The 19,032-nt window shown below is 43.8% G+C and overlaps 1 protein-coding gene across 1 annotated transcript; it reads left to right on the top strand.

Annotated features, from left to right (window-relative positions):
• The first annotated feature begins 6,168 nt into the window (after window positions 1-6,168).
• On the top strand, window positions 6,169-8,994 carry LIPT2 (lipoyl(octanoyl) transferase 2). Its single transcript, XM_036427862.2, has 2 exons — window positions 6,169-6,664; window positions 7,670-8,994. Exons 1-2 carry the CDS (start codon window positions 6,184-6,186, stop codon window positions 7,897-7,899), a joined length of 711 nt encoding a protein of 236 aa, XP_036283755.1. The 5' UTR covers window positions 6,169-6,183; the 3' UTR covers window positions 7,900-8,994.
• Window positions 8,995-19,032: the final 10,038 nt, after the last annotated feature.

The following is a 19,032-nucleotide window of genomic DNA, read 5'->3' as shown; positions in this document are numbered from 1 at the left end:
ATTGGATGAGTGGATGGATGGATGGATAAATGAGTAGGTGAATGAATGGATATGGATAGATGGGTGGATAGATGGATGGTTGGCTGGCTGGCTAGTTAGCTGGATGATTCGGTAGGTAAGGTGGATGGGTAAATGGATGAAGCAACATTCTAATCCTACATGTTATTTATTTAACATGTTATTGAACAAATCATTCATTCAATCTGTAAACATTTACAAAGTACTTACTGTGTGCCAGGCAAGAGAATAAATAGGGATCCAGGGATAAATCTCTGCATTACCTATTCCAAAGGAGCTCCCATTGTCAAGTACATAGTGATAGACACAGAACTCGAACCCTGATTCCCAGCCTCACAGCCTAGGGCTCCTTCCAATTCACATGAGGACTTTTCTCAGGCTAGAGCACTGAGTTCTTCTTCTACAGAAACCAAGTCATATGAATCACTTTCTTCCCCTCATAGGCATTTATTTGTAGACTGTAGGTAACCTTGGGCAAGGCCTTATGTAATCCAACCTCTGTTTTTCCCCCAGGGCCTGGAGCTATCTAAATGCTACATTTATTTTTAAACAACAGCACTGCCATTGATGATTCACAAAGACTTTGGTAATCTGCTCTGAAACCTACCATTGTATATGCCTGTCCATGTAATTTTGTCTCCCGTACCAACTTCCTGGCGAGCCTCGTTCTGGTTGTTATTACCACCTGTCTTCTTCTCTTGTTCCTGCTTCCTCTTCCTCCACCCCAGGTACTACCCCCCAGGTGCATAAGGATTAGTTGATAGTTATGTTTGAGTGTCTAAACTCCCAACTTTCTACTGAATCTGGCCACAAACCCTGTGAGAGGCTACCTTCTTACCTAGGTAATCTGCTGTGAGCCGCGCACACTGAGAGATGACTTATCCCTGTTTCCTCGCTGTTAGTAGTGGCCTTACGACCCTCAGAGGTCTTGCACCAAAGGCTCACCTGGAACTTACAGGCTTTTCAAGGGCCTAAAAAAATGTTTAAAAATATCTTCCCCCCCCCCCACCCCTTTTTTAAAACAGGATCAAAAACTTAAAAAAAAGAAAGCTATAGAGATCAATAAGTATCTAACCAAATGTCTACCAATGCAAATTTGTACCAATTTCATTAGTTATTCATTTTAACTGCAACAGTGACTACCACATATCCTTTTCTTACTTTATTAATGAATCACCTGAGTTTTAATTAGGCACAAGACTACACTATGCAAAAAACACTTCACAACCCCTCATGAAGCTAGATGTGGTCATATGCCTAAGTTCTAGGCATGGGATGTGAGTACACGTGACACCTGCTGCTCCTGGTTGTGCAATGAATATGGACTCTTCTTCTTAGCTCTGGCTCACTGGGAAGGGCTATTGCACTGGACAACTCCAGGGAGCACGCCTGAATTGTAATCTAGGTGAACAGTGCTCCCTGCCATTGTGCAATGGGATGTGGTGGCCCTGCCCCTAGCTGTGATGCAGACCTCAAGACAGAGCTAGAGCTGGTATCCAAAAACATTTTACCACAATTAGAAATGATCTGTGAGTTTGATTTTTCCCACTTTGTAAACATGATATGTACGGAGTGTGATTGTCAAGAAATCAAATACTGCCATAATTTAGGTAGACATAGCCAAATTATTTCAAAGTAAAATTTTAAAAAATCCTTTCCAGCCACGGCCAGGTGGCTCAGTTGGTTGGAGCATTGTCCTATACACCAAAAGGTTGCAGGTTCAATTCCTGGTCAGGGCCCATACCTAGGTTGTGGGTTTGAGTCCTGGTTGGGGTGCATACAGGAGGCAACCAATCTATTTCTCCCTCTCTCTCTCTCTCTCTCTCTCTCTCTCTCTCTCTCTCTCTCTCAAATCAATAAGCATATCCTCAGGCAAGAATAAAAGAAAATCCTTTCTAATGTTTTAGCAGAGAAATAATAGTTGATATGGATATGGAAACATTCAAATATTGGATAGGATCTATAAAATATACATATCTAAAGCCAAGAAATTCTTAGAAACGTCTTGATCATTCTTCATCCCCCAAGATAGAAATTCAGAATCATCTCTGATGTTTTCCTAGTAACTTATTCATCCAGTAAATAGTGAGCAATTATTTTCAGATAATATATAGAGTGGAGAAGAGTATCCAGATTGTGTCAGACATACCTAGATCTGAGTCCTCAATCTGCTAGCTACTGGTTGTGTGACTTTGAGCAGCCTCTGTAGATGTCTTCTTACTGTCAAACAGAGTAATAATGATACATATCTCTTATGTAATAAAGAATTTTACTGCACTTTGTCCCTGATTCGTGGGAGGGTGAATTTAAATCCTGACTTTCCCAAATAATAGGAGTGTCTTTGTTATCATGTGCTATTTACATCATAAACATGAATTTCTGCTAAGGATGGGGACTGGTCACCAGAAAGACCAACCCCACAATTAGAGGGTTGGGGCTTTGAGCCAGCCTGACCTTCAGGGAGTGGAGGACTAGAGGCTGAGTTCAACAGCCTGGCTAATGATTCAATCAATCATGCCTATTTGATTAAATCCCAGTAGAAACTCTGGACACCAATATCCAGTAGAGCTTCCTGGTTGGAGGAGACATCTGCTGGGCCAGAGGGTGATACACCCTGATTTCACAGGAGAGGCCAAGGAAGCTCTGCACCCAGAACCCTCCCAGGCCCCAACAGTGAGTCTCTCCGTGTAACTGGTCCCGATGTGTATTCTCTATAACAACACAGTAATCGTAAATATAATGATTTCTTGAGTTCTAGAAAACCATTGAACCCAAGGGATCATGGGAACCCAGGTATTTGTAGCCATGTTGACAGAAATTCAGGTGGCCAGGGGACACCACCCCCAAAGTTCAGGTGGCATCTGAAGTGAGGACAGTCTTGTTGGGAACTAACAGATATGTACCAAACAAAGAGCTGCAAAAAATGCGAAGCAAAAACTGATAGAACTTAAAAGGGAAATAGCAAAATCCACAATTACGGTTAGAGACCTCAACACCTTCTCTTCTATGAACAATTGGTAGAACAACTAGAGAGAAAATCAGCAAGTATGTAGAACTCACCAACACCATTAACTGGCATATTCTAATTAACATTTCTTGAACACTGAACCAAACAACAGCAGAATACACATTCTTTTAAAGTGTTCACAGTCCAGCCAGTGTGGCTCGGTGGCTGAGCACTGACCCATGAACCAAGAGGTCCCCCTTTGGATTCCCAGTCAGTGCACATGCCCAGGTTGGGGGCTCGATCCCCAGTGACGGTGTGCAGGAGACAGCTGATCAATGTTTCTCACCCATGTTTCTAGCTCTCTATCCCTCTCCCTTCTTCTCTCTAAAATCAATAAAAAAAATAAAGTATTCACAGTACATATACCAAAATGAACCATATACTGAGCCATTAAAATTTTTTTAAAGAGAATTGAAATTAAACAAAATGTATTTTCAAACTAGAAATCAGTTTGAAATAAAAATTACAACATACTTAAAAATAATCCAAGGGTCAAAGAGGAAATCTTGAGGGAAATAAAAAATAAATTAATTAAGTGTAAACTCAGAACATATCAAACTTTGTGGTATATAGATAAGGTCATACTGAACAGGAAATTTTTATGGCACTAAATATATACAATAGCAAAGAGGAAATACTGCAGATCAATTATCTAAGCTGCCGCTTATAAAACATAGATAAAGAAAAACAAAATAAACTCAAAGCAAGCAGAAGGAAGGAAATAATAAAGATAGGAGCAGAAATTAAAAAACATTAAAACAAGAGGAACAATGAAACAAAGAACTGATTCTTTGAAGAAAATTTTAAAAATTGACAAACCTCTTGCAAAACTGACAGAGAGCCCTGATGGATTTGGCTCCGTGGATAGAGCATCGGCCTGTGGATTGAAGAGTCCTGGGTTTGATTCCGGTCAAGGGCATGTACCTTGGTTGCGGGCACATCTCCAGTAGGGAGCGTGAAGGAGGCAGCTGATCGATATTTCTCTCTCATTGATGTTTCTAACTCTCTATCCCTCTACCTTTCTCTCTGCAAAAAAATCAATTAAAAAAAAAAAAAAATATATATATATATATATATATATATATATATTTAAAGACAGAGAGAGAGATAAAAATAAGCAACATCAGGAATAACAAAAAGGACATTGCTACAGACAATGTAAACATCAAGAGGATAATAAAGGGGAAATGGTGAACAACATAGACTGATGAACAAAACAGACCCAGAAATAAGGAGCCATGGGTCAGACTGTTAGACCTCAGAGGGAGGGTGGAGATAAAAGGGAGAGATGAACCAAATACATATGAGCCTAACCAGTGGTCAAGGACAATAGAGGGTTGGGGGCATGAGTGGGGATGGGTGGGGGTTTGGAATGGGGTTGAGGACAACAATGTGATACCTTAATCAATAAAAAAATTTTTTTTAAAAAGAGAGGTTAATAAGTGAATACTATAAACAGCTCTTTTTTTTTTAGTTTGGTGACTTGTTTAAAAAATTTTTAAATGTATCTTAAATGTTTTTAAAATATATTTTACTAATTTTTACAGAGAGGAAGGAAGAGGGATACTGTTAGAAACATCCATGAGAAATGGTCATTACCATACTGTCCTATAAATCTAACATAAGCTATAGGAGGTTTTTGTCATAGCCGTTGGTAATCAGTGAGATTTGATGATAGCCATCTTAGTTGTCTAGGGCCTTGATGTCCTTTGTCTAGCTAAATCCTTTCAGTTACCATACAGCTTGTGATCATGGTCATCTCTATTCCTGTTACGTAGGACTGACTGAAATGGCATCAGGATTGAGCAAAAAAGGGAGTAAGATGATTAAGACTCAAACTCAAGAGGAACTAAGGCAATGGAAGAACTCAGAAAATGTGAAATTCCTTAAATAAATGAAAGTTTATTAACTTTAAACAATTGTGCCTATGTTACAAACAATAAAAGCCCTCTATATCTTTTGTAAAAAAAAAATATATATATATATATTATTGATTTTTTACAGAGAGGAAGAGAGAAGGATAGAGATTTAGAAACGTTGATGAGAGAGAAACATCACTCAGCTGCCTCTTGCACACCACCTACTGGGGATTTGCCCGCAACCAATGCACATGCCCTTGACTGGAATCGAACCTGGGACCTTTCGGTCTGCAGGCTGACACTCTATCCACTGAGCCAAACTGAACCGGCTCTATACTTTTTGTAGAAAAAAAAAGGGGGGGGGAAGGAAGGGAGGAAGGGAGGAAGGGAGGAAGGGAGGAAGGGAGGAAGGGAGGAAGGGAGGAAGGGAGGAAGGAAGAAGGACGGAGGAAGGACGGAAGGAAGGAAAGGAAGGAAGGAAGGGACAGGAGGAGGAGGGAAAAGAGAGAGAGAAGGAGAGAGAGATAGAGCGAGAGAAGAGGAGATAGAGAGGTATGACGAGAGCGATGGACTAAAGCACCAACCCTACTACCGAAATACTCCACACCGCATCCAACTACATACGCCCGATACACCGACAGAAAGCAAATAACTAAAGCCCTCAATCCACGCTCAACACCGAAAGACACCTCAATGAGAGAGAAACATCGATCAGCTGCCTCCTGCACACCCACTACTGGGGATGTGCCTGCAACCAAGGTACATGCCCTTGACTAGAATCGAACCTGGGACCCTTTAGTTCGCAGGCTGACACTCTATTCACTGAGCCAAACAGGTTAGGGCTCTTTATTGTTGATAATATTATAGATGCCCCCGCCCCTCCTGAACCTTTGCCAGACACTTGTCTGTGTCCCTGGGCTATGCATATCGAAATATGTAAAAGGCTAAGTGACTGACCGTTAAAAAAAATTAACTCACACATGCACGATACATATAAAGCTCTCACTGGTGCCAATCGCATGTATACAGGGAGATATTAGAATAAGTTTAATCAATTTATCAGATATTGTCTTTATCAATGTTATTTTTATTGTTTTTATATCATGTTTTTGTTGTTGTTACATCATGTTGTTATGAATGAATGGAAGACACACACCTTACTGGATCTTGGGATCACAGCCCCTCAAGAGCCTGTTCCCAGCACTTTGGAGCTGCAGCTCCGCACGCTCCCTAGGCCCCGCCCCCGGGCACGCCCCGCACCCAGGCAGGAGGCGGGGCGGCGCGGGCTCGGCGGGCACCATGCTGCTCCCCGCCGTCCGGCTGGTGCGGCTGGGCCGGGTGCCGTATTCCGAGTTCCTGGCGCTGCAGGAGCGCTGGCTGCGGCGGCTGCAGGCGGAGCCGGGCGCCGAGGGCCCGCCGTCGAGGACAGAGGCGGAGGCGGGGGCGGGCGCGCTCCTGCTCTGCGAGCCCGCGGGGCCCGTGTACACGGCCGGGCTGCGCGGCGGCCTGACGCCGGAGGAGGCGGCGCGGCTGCGGGCCTTGGGCGCCGAGGTGCACAGCACGGGCCGCGGCGGCCTGGCCACCTTCCACGGCCCCGGCCAGCTGCTCTGCCACCCGCTGCTCGACCTGCGGCGCCTGCGCCTGCGCCTGCGCGCCCACGTGGCGGCGCTGGAGGCGTGCGCCGTGCGCCTGTGCGGGCTGCAGGGCCTGCGGGGCGCCTGCGCGCGGCCGCCGCCCTACACCGGCGTGTGGCTCGGGGAGCGCAAGATCTGCGCCATCGGTGAGCGTCCCGGGCCGGCAGGCGGGGCGGGGCCCGTGGAGGGGTAGCTGGCGTTTCGCTGAAGAGTTTTTTACGCTTCTTCAGACTGATATATTGTATTCAGAGCCAGAAGGGCCCTTAGATTAGAAGTCATCTTGTATAAGGTGACCAGACGACCTGCTTTTGGCGGGACAAATGGTTAAAAATCGGGACGTCTGGTCACCTCAAATTTTTTTTTAAACATATTTTATTGACTTTTTTGCAGAGAGGAAGAGAGAGGGATAGAGAATTAGAAACATCGATGAGAGAGAGTCATTGATCAGCTGCCTCTTGCATACCTCTTACTGGGGATGTGCCCGCAACCAAGGTACATGCCCTGGACTAGAATCAAACCTGGGACCTTTCAGTCCGCAGGCCAACGCTCTATCCACTGAGCCAAACCGGTTTCGGCTGGTCACCTTAATCTTGTACAACTTTCCAAATGGAGAGAGACACGAGAAGTGAATTGCCCATTGACAGTAAGGACACTTAAGTACTTATCACTCTTTATTTTTAATTTTTAAAAATATATTTTATTGATTTTTTACAGAGGAGGAGAGAGGGATAGAGAGTTAGAAACATCGATGAGAGAGAATCATGAATCAGCTGCCTCTTGAACACCTCCCCACTGGGGATGTGCGCTCAACCAAGGTACATGCCCTTGACCAGAATCGAACCCGGTACTTTTCAGTCCGCAGGCTGACGCTCTATCCACTGAGCCAAACTGGTTTCGGCACTTTTATTTTTTTAAAGCAACAAAGCAAATGTGTTGAAGACATTTTCTGAAATCTCCGTAATAAGTGTAGCATAGCACTGCTTCCTTCACTTTGCACCCCTCTGACCTGTACACACACCCCCTTGGGTGCTTGCTCCAGGCACAGTTGGAAAATCAGTGATGCAGTCCAGTTCCCTAGACAAACTGAGTGGGATTCTGCAGCCCGGGGAGGGAGTGTGTGGCCTCTTAACAGCCTTCGGCTTGTCTTGCAGGAGTCCGCTGTGGAAGGCACATCACGTCCCACGGCCTGGCTCTGAACTGTTGTACAGATCTCACGTGGTTTGAGCACATTGTGCCCTGTGGGCTGGTTGGGACAAGCGTCACTTCCCTGAGCAAGGAGCTCCAGAGGCACCTCACGGTGGACGAAGTCATACCGCCTTTCCTGGAGGCCTTCAAGGAGACCTACAAGTGCACCTTGTTCTCAGAGGACAGTTCTAACTGAAAGGCATTCATGTTACCAGCCCGGAGGTTCCTGCCTTGGAAAGCACCAAGCCTGACGTGGAGACACGGAAACCCAGATTCTGGATGTAGTCCTGTCATTCACTCACCATGAGACTGTGGGCCAATCAGGAGCTCTTAGCCAGTGTTTTCATATGTAACCTGGCTTATTTATAACTTCCCCACCTACCTCAGGTATAGAAGTGGAAACTTGAAAAGTAACACGTGCTTATTCAGTACGATGTATTAGCCCAGCCTGTGTGGCTCAGTGGTTGAGGGTTGACCTGTGAACCGGGAGGTGATGGATCCCCAGTGTGGGGCATGCAGGAGGCAGCTGATCAATGATTCTCATTATTGATGTTTCTATGTCTCTCCTTCATTCCTCTCTGAAATAAAAATATATTTTAAAAATAAATACAGTGCATTAGCACTATTAATACCACTTTCTAAGCTAACAGTGTCATTTCTCAATTATTGCTTCCTCAACACTGTATTTAATTGGGCAATTCTAGGCTTCCAGTTCCTTTGATTGTGTAGGAGTCATGTCTCTGGTTGACCCAGGGGAGAGTGATGTGATGTGGTGCTTTCTGCAATAAAGGGAAACCTCTTAAAGAATAGGACCCTGTCTGCCTGGGTTAGACTCCCCAAGCCTGACAGCTACTTTTAGTTAGGTAACCTAAACTAGGCCAAAGTCTGGGGGAAGATAACATTTCCCAAAGATAGAAGATTGCCTATATGAGATCTCTTAATTATACAAAGCTGTGTATTATTTATTGTTGTATAACACATTACCCCAAAACAAAATCATTAGACATTATCTCATATATAGTCTATAGGTCAGGAATTTGGGGGAAACTTAGCTGAGTGGTTCTGGATCAAGGTCTCTCAAGAGTTGTAGTCAAGATGTCATCTGGGGCTGCTGTCATCTGAAGGCTCGATGGATCAGCTTCCAAGGTGGTTCACTCACTTTGTTGGTTGGTGCTAGCTGTTGGTAGGAAGCCTCAGTTATTCACCATGTGGGCCACTCCATAATGGCCACTGAAATATCCTCGTGACCCAACAACTGGCTTCTCCCAGGAATTACATGGTAGCTATTAAGGTAATTCACCAAATAGTTCAGGTACATGGCAGGATTGTGCTTTGTGGCCAGGTAACTTGTTCTGGTCAATGAGTTAGGAATGGAGGTGACATGCCACCTCTGAACTGGAACAGTGAATTGCTGGTATCAGACCCCTTATAGTTTCTTTCTGAAACAGTGACCAGCAACATTCAAGATGGTGGCTTCTTTCCGAGGGACTGCAATGAGCAGAGTTACCTGCTGCTGATGGATATGTAGTGGAATTAAGTCACCAAAATGTGGGGGTTGTTCATCACCACAGCATAACCTCACCTATTCTGGTTGGCAATGATTATATTAGTTAAGTCTCTCGTATTTGCACATGTAGAAACCCATCTCCAACTAACTTAGGCAACGACTCAATGACAGAATTAGAGCATGTATCCTTTTATGAACCCTGATAATCTTTTCTCTCCTAATCTCTGCCAGGCTTCTTGGTGTGTTTGCTTCTTTTTTCCTTGCTTCCATTAGTTCTCTGTTTCCTAGGCGACATGGTGGAAGATGGGTGCTGCTGCTGTTATCCATGAGTGTTGGCGTAGAAGATATCCCTTGGTTGCTGGCTTAAGCAATTGAGTGGATGCTACAAGTATTGCTGGGATGGAGAACCCTGGATTAGGACCAAGTTTGGAGAGGAAGAGAGTTCAAGTTTAGATAAGGTTGAGATGCTGTGGGAGTTACAAGTGAAGAGGATCAGTTGAGTGTGTGGATATGGAGCATGGGTATGTGTGAGTGATGGGCTACGTTTGGGAGCCCAAGGAGAGAGAAGGCAGAGGACTGAAAAATGTGACGTACAATCTGAGGAGCAGGCCAAGGAGACTGAGAAACAGTAGGCAGAAAAGTAACATGAGGCCTAGAATAAAACAACATGACAGTCTCAGTTACTCTCTGGCAGCATGGTGAGATAGTAGGATTATTTTCTGGATAAGAAAACTGAGGCTCACAGAGGCTAAGTGACTTGTATGAGGTCATGCACTTAGGGGCAAAGTCGATCCCTGACTCCCAATCTGGGTGTCTCCACTCTCCCACAGCTGCCTCTGAAGAGTGAGCGGGGCAGGCATCCTGGAAGAGACATGCCTCCAAGAACAGGTGGAGCATGCGTTGGCAGGGCTGGGAGGATGCAGAGCAGAAGGCTGGAGTTTGGCTGACTCCTCTTCCTGCCTGGAGAGAGCCCACCTCCGGTTTCCCACGGGAGCCCTTCCTCCAGGAAGGAAGCTGACATCTGAAGGAGGATATTGAACACTCTGGCTTTCCCGCCTCCAGAAAGCCTCTTGTTTGTGCAGAGCCTTGTCTCCATAAATAGGCAGATTGTCCAGGGTCAGGTGAACCAGTGCTGAGTGTGAGGGTGTCACCAACCGCAGTGACCGGCCCAGCATCTTGTTCCTCGGCGAGGCGCGCAGGAAACCAAACAGAACCAGCTCTGGCAGTGTGGCCAGGTGCACTTCGCTTCGTGGAAAAAGCCTCTCTCTGAAAACCCAAGGAAATTAGATGTTTGTGATCTAAATCTGATTTTTCTTTTTACCAAGTTGTAATTTACCATTCGTTATTAACATATCCTAATATAACATCTATAAGTTTTTTATAAAACAGCATTTATACTCCCAAATAACAATACATCCCTTTCATTTGTGTGTGTATCTGGTTGTTGTTCATGAGCAGACATATTGTATGTATATTTAATTATCATGTGGGCAAAATTTTGTATACTCTTTAAAGCATACATATTATAGATATTTTCCCATATAGTCTTTATATTTTTAATATGTTAATTTTTATTTCTTTTAAAATTTAGATTGTGTGTTTTTTATATGGGTAATGCATGTACACGGAATAAAATTAAGAAGATACAAAATAGTAGCATTGAAATGTAAGTCCTGTTCCTATCCCTTCCCCCTGAAAACCCACTTCCCTTTCCTGGAGGCCTAAATGATAGTAAATGTCTTTTTCATATACGTTAGAGATAGTTTATGCATATATAAGCATACAAGATTATATGTGTATATACTTTTTAATCCTCACTGATTTCTAGAGAAAGTGGAAGGGAGGGAAGAGGGAGAGAAAGAGAAACATCAACGAGAGAGAGATACATCCATTGGTTGCCTCTCACATGTGGAGGAACCTTCAACTGAGGAATGTGCCCTTGACCAGGAATCGAACCCATGACCCTTCAGTCCGTGGGTGGATGCTCTAACCAGCCAGGACTATATATTCCTTTTTATATAGTTGCATACTATACAGACAGCACTGCACTTTGGAGATAGTTTCAGATCGGTATGTAAAGAGCATCCTCATTTTAAAAAAATGACTATGGAGTATTCCATTCAGTGAATTTACCCTGACTTATTTAGCTAGTACCCTGTTGAGGACGTTTAGGTTACTACTAATCTTTTCCTTTTTCAAAGAAGGCTGCAATGAGGATTCATATATAGATATATGTGTATGTGCATGTGTGTGTGTGTGTGTTCTATGATACACAGTGAGTACAAAGATTGCATTTCTAGAAGTGATTTTCTGAGTTAAAGGGTATGTGCATTTTTATTTAGATAGTGTCATATTGCCTACCATAAAAGTTATTCCAATTTATACACCCATCAGGAATCTATAGAGAAGATGCCTGGATTTTAATATTCCCACATCTTAGTGTTGTTTTTTCATTTTAAAAGTTTTTTTTTTTATTATAAATACATTTTTAACTTTAATGAAACTCTATTTTATTTTATATTAAATTTATTGGGGTGACATTGATCAACATGAATATATAGAGTTCAGGTGTGGGTTTCTACGTTATAAGCCTGTAGATTGCACTCTGTGCCCACCACTCAAAGTCACATCTTCTCCTGTCACTCCCTTCTTCCCCAATCCCTTCTGTCTGACCATCCCCACAATGCTGTTTGTGTCCATGAGTTTCAGTTTTATATCCCACTTATGAGTGAAATCATATAGTTCTTAGCTTTTTCTGACTTACCTCACTTAGCATAATGTTCTCAAGGTAAAATCTTTTTTTTTTTTTTTAATATATTTTATTGATTTTGTACAGAGAGGAAGGGAGAGAGATAGAGAGTTAGAAACATCGATGAGAGAGAGTCATCGATCAGCTGCCTCTTGCACACCCCTTACTGTGGATATGCCCGTAACCAAGGTACATGCCCTTGACCGGAATCAAACCGGGGACCCTTCAGTCCCCAAGCCGACGCTCTATCCATTGAGCCAAACTGGTTTCGGCTCAAGGTAAAATCTTTTAACCATATAACAATGAACCCCTGTGTATCAGTCATGTGGCTAAAACAATGATCAACTCATGGTCAATCTTTGTTTATCTAACTGGTACCACTTCCTACTTCCTCTCTGGATTATTGTGAAGCAAATCACAGATACCACATTATTTCATTAATAAGTATTTCAATATTTATTCCCAAAAGATAGGACTATTTATTTTCATTTATTTTATTATTTTTGTTAATCCTCACTAGAGGATATTTTTCCCATTGCTTTTTAGAGAGAGTGGAAGAAAAGGAGGGGAGAGAGAGAGAGAGAGAGAGAGAGAGAGAGAGAGAGAGAGAGAGAGAGAGAGAGAAACTGATGTGAGAGAGACACATTGATCGGTTGCCTCCTGCATGCACCCTGACCACAGCCAGGAATCAAACCTGCAACCCAGATGCATGCCCTTGACCTGGAATCAAACCCACAAGCCTTCAGTCAGGGCCAATGCTCTAACCACAGAACACACTGGCCAGGGCTGCTTGCTTTTTAAAATAGACCCTGGTCAGGTAGCTCAGTTGGTTGAAACATCCTCCTATAAACCAAAAGATTGCAGATCCAATTCCCAGTCAGAGCACAGATGCCAATGGGGGTGCTTATGGGAGACAACCAGTCAATGCTTCTCTTTCTCATCAATATTTCTCTCTCTTCTCTTTCTCTCTTCCTCTCTCTCTCTCTTTCTCTCTCGCTCACTCTCTCTCTCTCTCTCTCTCTCTCTCCTTCCCTCTCTTCCTCCCTTACTCTCGCTCTCTCTCTTAAAAAATCAAAGGGAAAAATATCCTTGGGTAAGAATAAAAAATAAAAAGCATAATCATAATATCATTATCACACAGAAAAAATGTTTATTTGATATCAACAAATATTCAGTTAATATTCATAGTCCTCCATTTTTTTTTACAGTTGGTTTATTTAAATCAGGATTCAGACAAGGTCTGCACACTGCGTTTGGTTCATGTGTCTTAGAAATGCCTCATAGTCTCTTTTCATCTGTAGGTTACCTCTCCATCTTGTTAAAGACCGTTTTTCTCTTATATTTCCTGTAGAATGAAAGGTAGATTCTTATGGTTTTTTTGGAGGTTGGAAGGGGTGGAGATGAAGAGGGGATTAGACTAAAAGTTCTAACCTTCTAACCCACATGTGTCAAACACAAGGCCCGCGGGCCAAATCCGTCCCGCCAGGCCTTGCAATGTGGCCCGCACCGCGCTGTCATCACTGCACTCCGCTGCGTTTCCATCACAATGACAGTTTCTGACTGTTCAGTAAACCATTCGGCCCGCGATTTAGGCTGGATTTTAGATTTTGGCCCCTTCTCTGATTGAGTTCGACAATCAGAGAATCTAACCAAATGGTTGGCAAACTCATTAGTCAACAGAGCCAAATATCAACAGTACAACGAGTGAAATTTCTTTTGAGAGCCACATTTTTTAAACTTAAACTTCTTCCAACGCCACTTCTTCAAAATAGACTCATCGAGGTTGGGGTATTTTGTGGAAGAGTCACACTCAAGGGGCCAAAGAGCCGCATGTGGCTTGAGAGCTGCGGTTTGCTGACCACTATTCTAACCACATGGTTGGCTCCCCTGGCAACCAAATCTCAGGCGGGTGCTTTCCAAATATCACCTCTTTAAGATAATAAAAGACACCTTTGTCACTTAGGAAAATCCCAAGGCTTTAGGAGCTCTGTGCCAAGAACAAATATACACTGAGTGGCCAGAGATCATAATAATCTGGTCACTTTGGTGTATATTTCTTATTATAAATCACAACATTACACCATTTCAGTGCTATAAACCTACTTCCAGCTACCAGCATCTGTGCCTTCTATCTGAGGACTTTATGTGGGGGGAAGAGTTGGAAATGTTCACCCATTTATCAGGCTGGTTGTGCTGAGGGACTAGTGTCGCTGGGGAACGGCCTTGACCAATGACTGACTCTACTAGGGTCCTTGCCTCTCCTTGGTTCCAAAATAACCGCTTCACCCCTTTCCCTCTCAGCCTAGAGGTAGTTTCCCTCCCCACTGATGCCAGCCTGGCATACCAGCACTTTTCCTTGTTGGTTTCCTAAACCCTCCTCCACACTTTCTTCAAATTTCCCCGATTCTAGATGCCACCTGCTTCCAATCAGAACCATGGCTGACACAAGGCCCTATCCTCCAGGCAGAAGCTGGACTGGGTGTGCTATGCCCTGTGAAACGCAGGGGGCTTGCTGGGAGCTTCTCTTATTCAGCTTAACTGAACTCCACCACACTCACCCCTCTCCAGCCCAACTCACGAGGGTGCACAGCAGTTTTAAGCTTCACAGCAAATAACAAACCTACAAGGTTGAATTACTGACTATATTTTCAGAAGAGGAAATCAGCTCAGGTGAAGATTTGCCCAAGTTCATGTAGTTAGAGGCAGGTCCATGGCTTTGAACTCGAGTCTGGGCTCAGAGTCTTGTGCATTAGACAATGCCCCACAAAGCTATGCATTAAACAGACTCTGCTTTCCCCACAGGTCAGGAGAAAGGCTCAAATGAGACAGCAAGTGTGAAGGTGCTTTTGAGACCCTGAGAGCCAACACACCTGGGTGGCCTGAGGACTTGGGTGTGTTCTATCCCTCCCCAGGAGTCTTTGGCAGAGCTGGCAGGATAAGCGGTTCCTTTAAGGTCCCACGTCTGCTGTAGGAGCCAGGATTAAAATCCAGACAGTCTCAGACACCTATAAACATTATCAGTGAAAAAGATGTAGCATCTCCCTTAGAGAAGAGTTTAAGAGAGAGAAAGGGTAGGAACCAGGATGGGGGCAGGGAGAGCTGATTTCCTGGCTATAGAATTTCAGATTTGGGGAATGCAAAGGGTCTCAGAGCCCATCTAGACTGCTTCTCTGATGGTCACTCTGACAAAGAAGCCCATTCCCGCCAGAGACAGCCTGTGAGCGGAGATACGGATCCTGTGACTCCCCCAGCCCCAAGCCCACTCGGTCCCAGGCCTTCTCTCCAGGACTGCACAGAACGAGCCTGCGCCCTCTGCCTCAGAGATGTGAGTCCTGCTCTCAGCACATTATTCCCCTCTTCTCCCTTTCGCTTGGCAGGGAATCTCTGGGGTGTCTTCCTCCCTCCTTGCTGTCTGCCCAAATCACATCTGTTTTCCAAGGCCCACTTAGAGGGTACTTGTTTCAGCCTGTGCTCACCCTGTTTCTATAATAGCACCCAAATTTCCTCCGGGAATCATGCCCCCCACCACCCATTTCGAGTTTGTTTGTTTTTAATTGAGGTGTAATTGATATATAACATTATGTTAATTTCAGGTGCACAACATAATGATTTGACATTTTATATATTTCAAAGTGATTACCACAATAAGTCTAATTAACATCCGTCACCATAGACTCACAAAAAAGTTTTTTTTTCCTTGTGATGGAACTTTTAAGATCTCTCTTAGCAACTTGCAAATTTGCAACACAGTATCATTAACTACAGTCACCTGGTCACTGTGTTGTACATTATCTCCCCAGACCTTTTTTTTTTTAAACTGGAAGGTTTGCCACCTTCACCCATTTCTCTGACCCAAGTTTATGTGGTTTGAATAGAGACAGTGTCCTGCCATCTTTTCCCCCTGACTTCTGTGATTAGTGCAGGGACGGGCACTGGGCCTATTTCAGGACAAGAGTCTGACCAGGACTACTGTTGGGAGGATTGTGGGGAAAGAAGCTTTTTCTGTTGGATTTACTAACAGAAAAAATATACCTAGAACTCAGCCATTTTTGTCACCACAAAGTGGAATCCTGCCTGAGAATGAAGCAACAGTCTGAAAAGCAAAGCCCAAAGATGCAAAACAAACAAACAAACAAAAAAAGCAAGCAAGCAAACAACAACAACAAAAACCCACTTCCTGCAGACACCCTTTGAGCTCCTGGATCCAGCCATGTTGGAAGCCAATACCTCTGGATTTTGTAATTACATGAGCCAATAAATGTTTTTCTACCTAAGTCAGGTTGAGTTGGGTTTTCTTCTGTTGCAACTAAGATTCCTGACTGATAATACTTACTTCTTCTGCAAACCCTAGTCTTCTCTGACTCCAATTTCTTCTGCATTCCCAGAGCCCTTATTGTTCAAACCATAAGAATCAAAAGTCCATATTTACATAACCATGAACACACACGCCCTCATTAATAGTTATTCTTTACGGAGCACCAGCTATGTGCCAGTCACCAAGTGAAGCACTTTACATATAATATCTTCTGTAATCCAGACAACCAGAAAGAAAACATAGGTATTTTTATCCCATTCTACAGATAAAGAAACTAAGACTCAGAGAGGTTAAGCTCTCACAGCCAATAAGTGGCAGGGCTAGGATTCAAATACAGCTCTGTGAGAACCAAGAGACTGTGTTCTGGACCACTGTGTCACCTTGCCTCCCAGGACACAGCATGTGTGATTGTGAAGTGAGAAAGATGTAGCCTCAGGAGAAGAGGTCACCAAGATCTTATCCCCTGACACCACACCGTCCCACCCATGGCCCACCTCCTCCAGTGCTCTTTGCACTGTTCTGTGCTGCCTGCAGGGCAGGAGAAGGGTGAAGCACAGAATGGTAAGACAAAGCGTCCTGAGGGTCACAACTGACAGACCAACAGGAGACAAGATCACGGAAGCACTAACTCGGCGGCTCCTGATGAGTAATGGAATAAAATAACTTGATGTGATCGTTAAACTTCCTCTGTGATTCATGCTGTATTTCCCCCAGTGACCCAAGTTTCTGAGACTCTTGACGGACACCATCCATGCTCACCCTACCTCAATCATTCTCCCCAACCTACTAGACAGACATTGGGTTAGTCTATGGTGAAAAGACACACCTTGTTCTCACAGTGCTTACAGTGTAATGGCAAAGGCAGACCCTAAATCCATACACAGAGAGAAAGATGACTGCGTGGAGATCTATGAAGAAATCAGAACTGAATGGATGATGGTTCTATTTACTGAGAGAAGGCTGAGGGGAGCCAGGGAAGGAAGTCAAGAGTTTCAACCCCAATACATTATCCCAACAGAGATGGAAAGTATGTAACTAGATATGGTAGTCCAGTGCTCAGAGGAGAGGTCTGGTCTAGAGCCTACAAAAGCATCCTGTTATCCTTTCAGGCTTTTTCAGATCTCTCTCTCCTTGGAAGCTTTCCTGAGTGATCTTTTTTTTCATGACACTCATTCAACAATTTCTCAGTAAGATTTACTCTGTGTTGGATTCGTGTTGGCTTAATGCCCTCAAGAAGCTTATGTTCCAGGTATGGTGTCAACAAACAGAATGGTAAGTGTGGTTGTCAAGGGAACAGCAAGAAGGGGCTATAGGAGAATGGGCCTCTTATCAGCCAGGTCCAGGAGGCAAATGGCCATCTCATGTCAACGTGTTTGGAGGAGGCTGAATTCAAAAAGGTGGGCAGAGAATAGGGCAACCAGAAGGGGTGGTGAAGTACCCTGGGGCTTGAAACATTTGGGTATTATTACCTCCCCAATCCTCAAAGGGAGGAAAAAGAGGGTGGCTGTAGGAATCCAGAGTTCGAGAATAGCAGAGGACTGAGCTTGGACTGACAGACTGGACTTGCGAGCTTCAGCTGAGGGATGCAGCAAGAGCAACAACAGCAAAAGGTTTTGAAATACATTGAATATATAAAATGATGTTAGGTGTTATGGAATAACATGGCAGGGAAGGTGGTTAGGGAGGACAGAAAAGGGAAGGATTTGCATTTGTAAATAGGATGGTCAGGGAAGGCTGCACAGAGAAGGTGGCTCTAAAGCAAAGACTTAAAGAAGTTATATCTCTAGGTGACTCTTCCACTGACCCCTTCAATGAGTCCCCACCTCTCCTCCTCCTCCTTGTCCTGAGGTCAGGCCCTGAATTTGAGAATTTCCTGAAGGTTCTTCTCTCACTATGGTCTCCTCCGGACAGGAAGTGTTTTTCATCTTAGCTTTTGTCATCTAATAACAACAGAAGCTGTCACTTTCCAGTGACCCCTTGGCCAGCTGCCTTCCCTAACAGGGAGGGTTCCTGCCCCATCCTCCCTCCAGAGAAGGAGAAGTAGGGAATATTTTAAGTTTCTGAAGAACTGAAAAGGGGAAGGAACAAAGATTAGGCATGTACATTGTCTCCAAAAGGCACAGGAACCAAAAGGTAGAAGTCAATATGAGGCAGTTTTTGTCACAATGAGAGACTATCCTAATAATCAGAACCTTAGCTGCCTCCGAGGCAATGAGATTCTTGTCACTAGAGGAGTGCAAAAGGAACTGCACAATTTCACATCAAAATGGATAGAGGGGATTCTTAAGGAAAGGATTTGACTAGATAACTCCAAGTTCTTCCAACCTAGGTTCTATCACTAAATAATTCTATAACTCTTCAGATGTGTGAGTCTAAGATTAGGATTCTAATACTAGTATTTTATTAGAACAAGAGATAATCCCTATATTAAAAGAATTCACAACCTACCAGATGAGGTGGGAAAATAGTTACTTTTGATAACTATAATAAATATTCCTATGGAGTAAACCGAAGGCCCTGAGCAGGATGTGGCAAGGAATCCTAACTGAGCCAGGGCTGTTTCCTCAGAACTGTTCTCAAGAACCACTTTGCACCAGAATCATTTGGGCATCTTAAAGAAAAGAAAAAAAAAAAAAAGTTAATTTCTGGGCTACATTCCAAATCAGAGCCTCTGGAGTAGAACCCAAAAGTCTAATTTCCTAAAATAAGCTCCAAGGTGAGTTTTAGGCAGAATGAAATTTGAGACCAGGCTCAAGAG

Source organism: Pipistrellus kuhlii, unplaced genomic scaffold (assembly GCF_014108245.1).
Source record: "Pipistrellus kuhlii isolate mPipKuh1 unplaced genomic scaffold, mPipKuh1.p scaffold_m20_p_9, whole genome shotgun sequence".
NCBI lineage: Eukaryota > Metazoa > Chordata > Mammalia > Chiroptera > Vespertilionidae > Pipistrellus > Pipistrellus kuhlii.
Note: the sequence above shows the minus strand (reverse complement) of the source record. Positions and strands in the feature narration are given on the sequence as shown.

Excerpts from the sequence above, each read along its gene's own strand:
- LIPT2 (XM_036427862.2), top strand. The coding sequence starts at position 6,184 with ATGCTGCTCCCCGCCGTCCGGCTGGTGCGGCTGGGCCGGGTGCCGTAT. Across the intron at positions 6,665-7,669 it reads GCGCAAGATCTGCGCCATCG|GAGTCCGCTGTGGAAGGCAC; the intron begins GTGAGCGTCCCG and ends CTTGTCTTGCAG.